The sequence below is a fragment of the Mastomys coucha genome, unplaced genomic scaffold, assembly GCF_008632895.1.
Source record: "Mastomys coucha isolate ucsf_1 unplaced genomic scaffold, UCSF_Mcou_1 pScaffold6, whole genome shotgun sequence".
Lineage (NCBI taxonomy): Eukaryota > Metazoa > Chordata > Mammalia > Rodentia > Muridae > Mastomys > Mastomys coucha.
Window position 1 is genome coordinate 88,574,018 of NW_022196912.1, and position 12,049 is coordinate 88,586,066.

General features: G+C 45.8%; 1 protein-coding gene across 1 annotated transcript in view; it reads left to right on the forward strand.

The window, feature by feature from the left end:
* The first annotated feature begins 5,245 nt into the window (after window positions 1–5,245).
* The window catches only part of Prkch (protein kinase C eta), a 203,096-nt gene continuing 196,292 nt past the window's right edge, over window positions 5,246–12,049 (forward strand). Inside the window, exon 1 of the mRNA XM_031356847.1 lies at window positions 5,246–6,202. Within this exon, the coding sequence (XP_031212707.1) occupies window positions 5,840–6,202 (363 nt within the window). The 5' untranslated portion in view covers window positions 5,246–5,839. The remainder of the gene's footprint in view (window positions 6,203–12,049) is intronic.

Here is a 12,049-nt window from a genome sequence, read left to right on the forward strand (position 1 = left end):
AAACCTCTCTGATCTTATTGTTCTCCCCGGTCTCCGCTTTGCCTCAGTTCTTCCTCTGAAGAGATTGAAGCACTTCCTGTATTTGCTGTCCCCTTCAGAGGCTTCACAATGACACGCCTGGGTGTGGGTCTTTTCACTCGGCCCCTGTAATATGTGTATCACTTTTCCATATGAGAAGAGTGTCATTCTTCTATTCTGAGAAATCTTAGTTTCTGTGAAGTATCTAGCATTTTCTGTTCTTTTCGGAACACTTGGAAGTAGGACATCGTGGCCCCTCCTATTTAGATGTTCCTCTGCATGCTTAGAAATGGATTCGGAACAGAACCGAGTTAACCCCTCCCTGCACGCCACTGTGTCCTTCTTTGCCTTCTACTCCGAACCAGCAGTACTTTCCTGACATATTAAGGACTGGAATCACTCCAGCTGGGGGCTTAGGTATGCATGCTTTTAAAAAAGAAATGGGCCAAACCCAGCTTAGCTATGTATTAACTATGATCAAATTCATACAAATCTTTTGACCCTGGATTCCCTTATTTGTAAAGCACTGAGTCTAATAAAACTTGTATTGTTGTCATGGGGATCAAACAAAGTTTATCAAGCGTCTTGTTACAATGGTGGATGCTCAATATATTATAATATGGCAGCCAATATCATGGCCAAAGTACACTACCCATCCAGCAATGGATCACATGGTTTTTGTGACTTGGTTATCTTCGGAACCTTTTGAGATAAGTACGCCTATTATTTGTTCATAAGCACAGCAATCTAACACCTGTTTTCATTTATTTTGCAATATAATATTGTATTATATGTATCTTGTGTACTTTATAACACATTTAAATTTAATAGTCTAGTTTGAAATGTTATTTACTGTTTCTTTTTACTGTTAATTATATGTACTTTTAATAACTGCATAGTAGTCCACTGAGTTGTTACTCTAGGACTTACTTACACATCCAAGTATTACTAGATGTTTTCAGTATAAGGAGCAGCTTTGCGTCCTTTGATGGTCACTGTCAGATTGCTCCCCAAAGGCTGCATGTGACATAGTAACAAGAAGTTTTGATCTGGCTGTGACATTTGCTAACTTCTCTAATTCTATTCTAAAACTGGAATGAACATTGCATGAAATGGTCCTTAAGAAATCAGAAAACTGGCAGTGATTCAGTCAACCCAGTATGCTGCTGCTAGCTGCTGCTGATTATGATGATGTCCCAAAAATGTGCTAGAAATCACATACAGGGAAGCTCAGTTACTGTGTGGCTAAGAGGGGCTAGGAAAAGATACTTGTTTACAAAGCATCAGTAGCATAGATTTCAAAGTGAAGGCACAGATCGGCCCCTATTACATTGGTTGCTTTTTTTGTTTGTTTGTTTGTTTTTCGAGACAGGGTTTCTTTGTGTAGCCCGGGCTGTCCTGGAACTCACTCTGTAGATCAGGCTGGCCTCGAACTCATAAATCCGCCTGCCTCTGCCTCCCAAGTGCTGGAATTAAAGGCATGTGCCACCACCATCCAGCCATTGGTTGCTTTATTGCATAACATACATGTAGTGAGCTGGGAAGGATGCACGGACATAAAGGACTTCTTGGCCATCTACCTTTCTTCTACAACAGGCCCAGATCTGGATAAAAGCTGTTTACAGGTGAGCCTTGAGCTAACAGACAGCCCTCCACCCATGGAGACCTTGGACCTGTCTAGTGTCTCCTGGAAGCCCGTCATCTTCCTGGATTTTGGCTTGAAGATGCTAGTAGGGAAAAATCTTTCCTCTGCCAGGGCTGTGAAGCTGGGGATCTGGGAATCTGGAGCTGCCAGTGGCTTTCTTCTCTGGCTGTCCAGAGGGAGCCAGCTCCTGGAGGAGAAAAACCAGGAAAGCAGTGAGAGAAGAAAAAGCCTGCCAAGTGGCACAGGCCTTTATCTCAGCACTCAGGAGGCAGAGGCAGGTGGATCTCTGTGAGTCTGAAGCCAGCCTAGTCTAGGTAGAGAGTCCCAGGATAGCCAGGGCTACACAGATCCACCAGCCTTTGCCTCCCGAGTGCTGCGATTACAGATGTGCACCTTTGGCTCCAGGTTTGTCCTTTGCTTCATCATCATTTCTTTGTTTTGAGACAGCTCTGGCTGGCTGTAAGATTGAGGTCAGCATGGCAGCATTCCAGGCTACACAGAGAGACCCTGTCTAAAAACATGGGCAAGGAATGAAGAAAAGGAGCCGCATGTGACAAAAGGGGCAGAGAGGGTAAGAGAGCACGTGAGTGCCCTAAGAAACAGTTTGACTGATACCAGAGGTGACCTGTACTTTGCCTGTGGCATTTTTGGGGATCTAACTATCTCACTGTCATGTGTGACTCTATAATCAGACAGCTTTAGCAAGCAGACTAAAATGCAAATATAGATATTTCTCTCACCCTGGAGCCGATGTCTGGCTGTGTTGCCCAGGCTGAACTTGAATTTGGGTTTAGGTCATCCTACCTCGGACTTCCCAGTAGCTGGGTCTAGAGGCACATGTGACCATATGAGCTCAGCTAGGTATTTCTAAAGCAAGGCCTATCCCTTTATTGCTCCCGAATTCTCAGGGCTGGGTGTCATCTCTCCTGTCTTGCCTTGCTACCAACTCTCCGAGAGCCTTGATGCACATTCTCTTCATTCTGACCAGACCTTGTGGTTTTATCTTACAATCTTTACTTCTTCATTTTTCAACTCAGCTCAGTCTGGATGGTCGTCTGCTGCCTCAAAGCCTCGTCCATTGCTCTGTGTTATGTAACCTCAGCATCATTTGACCTAGCTGAACATTCCTCTCTGCCTGAACCCGTTTTTCTCTGGCTGCCACAGTACTTGAGCTCGGTACCTTCTTGGCCTTCCTCTTCCTTTCATGCTTGCTTCTCAGCATCCCTGCCTCCTTCTTCTCCACCCACAAATGCTAGAGTTTCTGAGTGGCTCTGTCTTTGTTCTTTTCATCTCACGCTGCACGGTCTTTTGTCTTTTTTTTCCTTTCCCACAGCAGAGCTTCACCCACTATTCTGGCTCCCATTACTATCTGTATACCTTGGCTCCTAAATTTATGTCTTTAGCCCAGACTGTCCCTTGGACTGTCACAGTCACCTAGCCAATTGCCTGGTTTCAGATTTCCACTTAAATGTATCAAACATCCATCAAACCCGACAGGTTTCAAATCGAACTCCTCGTCTCCTCCCACAAATCTTTTCTCCAGCAACATTTCGGAACTCCTTAACGGCTCCCCAATGGACCCAGCTGCTTAAGCTGCATTCTGCAAGTCATGCTCAATCTTTCCCTTCCTTCGATCTAGCCTCCAAACCTGTCAATTTTTACCTCCTACATGGTTCTCAAAGCAACCTGTTTTTCTTCATCTCTATTAACCCCTGGAACTCCCAGTCAACAACAGTCTCCTCTCAGGACCCCTGTCCACCCAGGCATCTTCTTTCAATAGATTGGCCACATGGCCCAAGAAATATTTTTAAATCCATAAATCTCATCCTGTCTTGGCTCTGCTTAACAGCTTCCTGGGCTGCTAAGATTGCTCATAGGGAATGTCCATAGACTTTCTCTTGAGTCCCCTCCCTAGGCCCAGTCTGGCAGTGTGGCTAACTATGCAGCATCCTCTTACCCATTTGACTCCCATCTTTCCTGTCTCCAGGGACCCAGTCCTTTCTCCGGACAGGTCGGAGAGTCTGAGCCATGCCCACTGCTTTCTTCCTCAGAGGGCTCATCTCTACCCACACACAGGGATTACGTGTGTCAGGACCCTTGGCCCTTTCTTTTCCTACACTTGCCACACGTGATGTTTCTATTGGTTGTTTCTAGGTTCCACAGGAGTACTGGACACTTGGCTGTCTTGCCACTGTGTACCCTGGTGCCTGTTAGGATGAACATGAAATGTCTGGCATTCCTTCAACCCCAACCCCAGGTCAGCTGTGTAGCTAGCTCCCCTTCATCTGGGGACAGTCTTATATGCCGAGGCTGAACTGCATTAAATCTTTCAGTGGTTCTTAAGGTGAGCCGGCAGCTCTTTGGAAGAGCCAGGCCCAAGTCTTTAGGGAGGGGGCAGAGTTGATCTCACCCAGAGGACTTGGCCTCTTTCGTCCCTAGGAGTCCCTCCACTGTTTGCTAGCATACTTTAGAGAGCTCTGCCTGAACTGAAGTGAGCCTCTACTTCCTTGCCCGACTCTTTCAGGAAGCCTTGATATTTCCAAGAGAGGTCCTTCCGGCTAGCCTATTCTCTGTTTCATCCTATAGTGTGAAGCTGTTATTGGCCTGGCCTCAATTCCCTAATGTGAAACTGCCTAGAACCTTCTCAGTGAGCCAAACCAGGTGCTAGAAAGGGGACAGACGACCAACCAACCTGTTTAGTAAGAACCGGTATGGCGAGTGTCCCTAAGAATCTTAAGAATGGCCTAGGCTTTATGGGAGACATATTCGTTGTGGCTGGCCCTCAGGGTGCAAGCTTTATGGTAATGGATTAGATCAAAAGATGTTCCTAGGGGACAAACCCGGCAGAAGTCATGAGATGGGTAAACTCAGGATCTGCCCACTCTGACAATAACAGCCTAAAGTGTTCCTAGAAGAGGCAGCTCCTAAGAGGCTGTGTGTCAGGGTGGCGCATGTGAACACTTTTTCGCCCTTGTAATGCAGGTCTAGGTGGACCAGTAACCACCTCTTGCGGAGGAAGGGACTTATTACATCTTGGCCTTGTCTGCCTCCAGCAGAACCAATCTTTCCTGCTCTTAGTGCAGTGACACACCTCTCCGAGGAAGGAGTACAGGATTTCCATCATTACCATTGCCCTATTAAAAAAACAAAACAAAACAATTAATTACTCTCTGTAGAAAAGGCACGTAAACAGGATGAGTCTAAGCTGAACCTGGGATGAGCCGTCCGGGTAAAGATTAGGAAAGGGACCTCCCCTTCCCCACTGAGCACCCGCCTCTGGCTAGGGCTCTGCTACCCTCGGCCAGGGTCTCCAGGTCAACCTTTAGGGTGGGAGGTAGGCGCTCCCTGCTGCTGATCTTCCGTATCCACCGGTCCTGCCAACTCTCTCCCGGGCTGTCTCCCACGCCTCAGGTGTTTGCTGGCGGTGGGCCTGGAATCCTTCCTTTTTGTCCAGCCCCGTAGGGCAGCCTTCAGCCCGAAACGCACCACCAACTCGGCCACCAGGAGCAGGGATCGGCTAGCACTCAGGGCGGGAACCGCCCCAGGGGTGGGTGGAAAGTGGGGGCCCCCTCCACCGCGTAGCCCGGCCATCCAACCCTCAAGGCCGGGCTGCCCACGGCGCGCCACGCCCCCGGGCTCCGGAAGGCGTGGCAGCCCGCGCCGGGCTTCTGAGAACTTGGAGCCTGGCGGCGCGCGGCTCAGACCCGGGATGCGGCTGCGGCGGCTGCTTCCTGGTTCTCAGCTCACCGAGTGGGGGAGAGCGTGAGCCCGCGGAGGCGGGGGCAGGAGGAGCGGGCGGAGGCGGGGGCAGAGACGCCAAAGCTGGAGCTAGCCGGACGGGTCGCTCCTGCTCTCCGGGGAGACTGTCTGCCCGGCCCCGGAGAAGGGGCGAGCTCCGCGCGCTCCGGGAGTACAGTCGGGAGCCCGGCAGCCGGTCGAGGGCTCGGAGCCCGGCTCCCCTCCTTTCCACCTCGGGAGAAAGGGCGGGAGGGAAGGAGGGGAGGGGAAGATCCCTCGGAGGAGGCGGAATGGCCGATCGCTGGGGGCTCGGGTGCTGCTTCTCCCAGGAGCTGCCTCTACGCCCGTGGATGCGGAGAGGACTGCCCTGAGCCCGGGCTCCCGGTTCCCCAGTGGCAGCCAGCGCGGCCCCCTCGGGGCTCCGGCAGCAGCGCCGGCATGTCGTCCGGCACGATGAAGTTCAATGGCTATCTGAGGGTCCGCATCGGAGAGGCTGTGGGGCTGCAGCCCACCCGCTGGTCCCTGCGGCACTCGCTCTTTAAAAAGGGCCATCAGCTGCTGGACCCCTATCTGACGGTGAGCGTGGACCAGGTACGCGTGGGCCAGACCAGCACAAAGCAGAAGACTAACAAGCCCACCTACAACGAGGAGTTCTGTGCCAATGTCACCGACGGCGGCCACCTGGAGCTAGCGGTCTTCCACGAGACGCCCCTGGGCTATGACCACTTTGTGGCCAACTGCACGCTGCAGTTCCAGGAGCTGTTGCGCACGGCGGGCACCACGGACACCTTCGAGGGCTGGGTAAGTGGCGATCGGCTGCCTCGCCCCTTCATGTCTGCTGGACTTTTCCTCCTTTCAATTTTCAAAAACTCGTCAGGGTCCCCTTCCTCATCGCACTGCAGGGGAAGGAATTCCCTCTAGACTTTGGTCTTTTCCCAGGTGGCCTGCTCTGTTGACGCGACAGCCGTGGGTGTATGAGGGCGCAGGTGTGACTCTGGGAAGCCGTCCTCTTTGTGGACCTGGACTTTGCACTTAGGGAAAGCCCAAGAGTGATACAGAGCTTCATCCTGCTCCTCTGGGGGTAGGGGGTTTAGGAACCTCAACTCTCAGCCCCTGGGTAGATAAAGAAAAGCAGAGAAGGGGGAGATATGAAAGTGATAATGGTTTGAGTCAAATGCTTCAAACACTTCTTAGGAGAAAGCCATACATTCTCGCAAGTATTATTCATAGTGTTTATGGATGCATGTTGGTTCAGCCACACAGACGTGCACACGTGTTTCAGCATGCACATCCATTACATCCCAGAGATACAAAAGCTACACTGGCAGGGATCAGCGTGAGTGCATGGCTTTTCACTCAGGAGGAGTTTTGTTTAGCTTTTCTCTTGCGGATTGGGGGCCAGGAGTGAGGGTGGGGGGGGCAGGTTTAAAATTTCTCTGTGTTTGCTCTTAAATTCAGTCAGCCTGGAGTGTATGAGTACTGGAATAGTTCTTCCAAACTATTCCTCTGGGAAGAGGTGGCCAGAACATCTTAGGCTTGGGCGTCCTCCCTCTGTGTTGACGTTTAGCTGCCTGCAACTTCTTAGATGCTTCTGCCATTCCCATAGTTCCCTGGAGATAGAATTTCTACCATAAGTTTCTAGAGTGCCTCACACAGCGCCAGAAATGCCTGTATGTTTTAATCCTCACTCTGTCTTTGTGATGCTGGGTTATTGTGCTCACTCTGAGATGATAATTACAGCGAAGTGGTCTGGCAAAATGTAGTGTGTGGTAAAGACTCTAGAGATTTAATAATGGTCTTAGTTCTGCCAGGAGTGGGTTTGGAACCCCGGGTGAATCGTTATTCAGAATCTGTTTGAAATTCACAAGTGGTAGAACCAAATGGAGAGTAACAAAGATTCATCGAGATATGTATTTTATACTTTGGAGTGTTGTTAATGTCACAGAAGGCTTGTAAAAATTCACCTTTTAAATAGAAATAAAAAATAAACCCCATGACTTTTTAACTTTAGTTCTCAAATTATGGGGTTAATTTCATCTCAGCCTAACTTACTTTCTTTCTTTCTTTCTTTCTTTCTTTCTTTCTTTCTTTCTTTCTTTCTTTCTTGCTTCCTTCCTCCCTTCCTTCCTTCCTTCCTTCCTTCCTTCCTTCCCTTCCTCCTCCTCCTCCTCCTCCTCCTCCTCCTCCTCCTCTTCCTCCTCTTCCTCCTCCTCTTCTTCTTCTCCTCCTCCTCCTCTTCTTCCTCCTCCTCCTCCTCTTCCTCCTCTTCCTCCTCCTCTTCCTTCTCTCTCTCTCTCTCTCTCTCTCTGGAATTTAGTAGTGGGCTAGATGGGATCCCATTAAATACAGTTAAGAATTAACTTTGTTGTTGGCTTGAAACAGGGTCTCCCACAGTAGCCCAGGTTGGCTTGACCTTGGGACAGTCCTTTTGCCTCAGTTTCCTGAATAAGTTTACATGTTTGTCTGTGAATTTCCAGACATGGAATTGAACTGAGCATGTGAATTTTGAATTAGTGTTTGCTTAGAAGTTAGGTGGGGCAAAGCTCTAGAGGAATTGGGTGCTAGAGTGTGGTGGTGCAGGCTGGCCATGAGCTGTGATAAGCATGTTGTGCTGGAGACAGCCTAGATTAGCTTGAAGATTTGAATCCTGTGGGAGCTTTTAAACACCTCTACTTTAAAATAAACTAGATAGGAGCCTCTGGGCGTGGGCCCCAGCATCAGGAGTATAGACTTCCTAGCTGACAGGAAACAGACTTAGGTTTGAGAGCATGGAGCTTAAAGGAAGACCTAGATGTGGGGGTATGACAAAAGAAAGCTCAGGTTAGGGTTAGCTAGGGAGAGCATGGAGCTGTTTATTGTTGTAGGAAATGAATGAAGATTTAAAGTGAACTAAGGTTCAAAAATCTGTATTGCTTAACGTTCTGTCTAGATGTTAATAGAAACCCACTGGTGGCATTTTGGAAAACTTTAATGTATGATACCACCAGCATTTAAATGATGCTGGAGCCAGTGATTCGTCAGGAATTTATATTTAGATGGCATATATGTCTGTCAGTATGTGTGTGTGTGTGTGTATATATATATATATATATATATATGGCTCTAAGTGTTTTGAAACTGAGGATAGTATGACTAGAATGTTTCCTTGTTAAGAATATTGTTCAAAATGATCTTTTATAGACTGTAGAAATGTATGGCATATCAAGTTCAAATGTGTAATTTGTTCACAGTTCAAGTGAAAGAGTAAAAATTATTCTGGTTGCTAGTGGAACTATAAATTGCTGACCTAAAAAAAAAAAAAAAAAAAAAAAAAAAAAAAAAAAATCCAGCAACTGCTGGAGCCTAAGAAAGGGATGTAACCATGAGTTCATTATAAACCAGCCTTTTTATTCTCATTAGAATAGACCCTGAACCTCTCTATGCTTCATTGCTCCAGACACTTTCCAAGTATGAAGACAGTAACCAGTTATTCTGGATTTAATATGAGCTTGTGTTCTGTGGTAGGAGAAAGGCAAAGAGCTATTTTAGCAAAATGTATATCTGGTGCCAGGTCCAGCATCTTACATTTCTATTAATTGTACAATCACTTTATTCAGTTTATATAAGATAAATGAATGGGATGCAGGTAAATTTTTTTCTTTAGTGGAAACTGATCATATCAGACACTGAAATTAGTAAGACCTCAAGTCAAAGATCTGTGTTTTCACCTTGAACCTGAGGAGCCAATGGAACAGCCAACAATAAGGAAGTTTGTAAAGATAACAGAACTTGGTCTAGTAGAAAACAGGAACTCCACAAAGAAAAAGCAGAGTCTTTCCGCTTTTCAATTGATAAGCCTCAAGCTTGAATGCTGGTGATAAGAGGGGACACTGATGCTGGTTACCAGTGTTTGGAATAAGAACGAGAATAATGCTGTAGAGCCTACCTCCAGTACAGAGGGGATTCGGGTGTGTTCCAGATGGTGTTAGGCCAGTGAGCCTCGGATGAAAGGCACACATAGCTTGAAAAGACATAAACTGCCCAATTCCCCTCAAGCAGCTTAAGTAGTTTTATGATCATTAAACTAAGTTTATAGTTAGAAGTCTTCGACCATGCAGCTCGGTGTCCCAGATGGCTTTTACTGATGGCTTATATACTGTGTCCTTAAAGATGTATTATTACCTGCTTTGTACAGATTCTTTCAGAAAATAGAAGGCAGTGAAATAGATTGCTTCATTATTTGAAATAATACCCAAACACAACGATAATACCAAAACACAAAATAGATGTGAGACATTACCAAGCAAGACAAAAATACCTGCAAGCAGGTATCGTCCTTGATGATCTCAGATACAAAAAGCTTTAAATTTTAGTCAGTTAAATCCAATACTGAAGCAAGTAGAGAGTATACCGTAACCAAGTGAGCGCCAGACTCTCTCAATATGATTTAGAGATCCGCCAGGGCGCTAAGGCAGATCTCATGTTTGTAGAGCTGCCAATGCCTCTTGTGGACAGGGTCAAAATGAAGGCTTGTATGATCACCTCAATAGATGCAGAAAAAACATTTGAGAAAATGAACAATCCATTCAGAATAAAGTTTCTAAGCAAGTTAGAAACAGAGAGAAATTTCTTAGCATATAGGCTGTCTATAGTAACCTGCAGGCACACCTCGGTGACAGAGTAATATTCCGCTGTGATCAGGCACAAGGCAAGGGCGCTGCTTGCTCTTCTACTTTCCACACTGTCCAAGAGTACAATAAGGAAGTTTCAAGAAACAAAATACTCATAGATCACAGAAGAAGAAGTAAAACCATCTTTATTTATAGAAAAAAAAAAAGGAAGACCAACAATCAAGTTTAGCTGGTTTGCAGGATCCAAACCACAAATTAGCTAGTGTACAAAAATTAACTGCATTTCTATATCATTAGCAGTGAACTATTGAAAACTGAAATTATTTTTAATATATCACTTGTAAGAAAGTTGAAGATGAAATTGGATGAATTAGACAAAATAGATGTGAGACTTTTCCGTGGAAATGATAAAACATTGCTGGAATACAGAGCTAAGGAAACGACGGAGACTATGATGTATTCATGGCTGGAAGGATTCTGAATTATTAAGAACCCTGCTCTTCCAAAATATTCAGTAGATTTAGAGCAGCCTCAGTCAGGATCTCAGGAAGGCTCAGTAAGTCATAGAAACTGACAGATGGATACTAATTATATAGAGGTAGATTCAAAGGACCTACATTGGTCTGAGAATTAATTTTAAAAAGAACACATGGAAGGGTTTTAGAGCTTATTGTAGTGTTAGCATAGGCCAGTGGAGCAGAAGAATCCAGAAACAGAGCTGCACAGGAACCATCGGTTAGATTTTGACTAAAGAGCCTGGAAGTTTGTTCAGTGGGGGAACATGTCGGCCTTCTCAACAAGTGGCCGGGCAGGGTTGCCCTGTGGAGAAGCCGAGGTTTTGATTTCTACCCCACACCATGTACAAAGTTCATTCGAAATGCTATAGACCTGCAATAAGAGCTTGTAAGATTCCTGCAAGAAATTATTGCAGAAAATCATAATAATTTTGAGTTCAGCCAATAAGTAAATTAAAAAAAAAGGAAGAAAACAGAGCAATCCCAAAGCCTCAATTATTACAAGGATTGGATTTTGGCAGATTTAAAAAATTAGTTCTTAAAAGATGTCCAACAGGATGAAAACACAGGCCAATGTCTGAGAGCATATAACTGCATAGTATAAGTTAGGCAAAGTACTGGCCACATGAATAAATAAAATAACTCTAAAATCGCAACAGTAATAAGAAAACACCCTTTTTTTGCAATTTAAAAGCAGGTCATAGTATTCGAGTAAAATATCTTTATGATAAATAGCATATTGAAATAGACTCCATAATCCTAATCACTAAGGAAATACAGATTAAAAACAAAACAAAATATCACTGTATTCACTCCCCCCGCACCCCTAAAGGCCAGAGTCAGTGTCCTGCCTATCACAAGTGTAGGTGAGGAAGGGTGCAGCTGTAGCTGCCCCACACAGCTGTTGGGAAGGTCAAATGCTGCAATCCTCTTGGAAAACCAAACTTGGACTTACTGTATGATTTATCTACCCGTGAGTTTGCCAAGAGAGATCGAACCATTCACAATACGACCGGTGCATGATCATCTACAGCGGTTTCATCTGTGATGGCAACAAACAGGAATGTGTAGATAAACTGTCAGAACACATGAATTAGTGATACCATGCAGCAATGTGGGTGAATCTCAAAGGAAATCTGCCCTGTGGGTTGGCCACAGCCATGTCTCTCACATCCCACTCCCCTCAAAGAACATTATTGTAGGATTCTATTCATACAAAGTTCTGGAAAATGAAATTAAGCCCTTGGTGACAGGAAGCACATTCATGGGTGTCTGGGGATGAGGGATAGATAGGACGCAATGGAGGCACAAGGGCATTCTGGGGACAGGTGAATTGTTTATTATTTTTACGGAGATGATGGGTTCACACTGACTACGCCAAAAGCCCACCCAGTTGTTCACTTTACAAATGTGCCTCGCATTACAGTTCAGTCATACTTCAAGAAGACTGTAGGAAAACAGTCAAAGTTTATCATCTTTGTTTTGCTGAATGTGTAAAGTGAAGGCTGATGATGACAGATTTG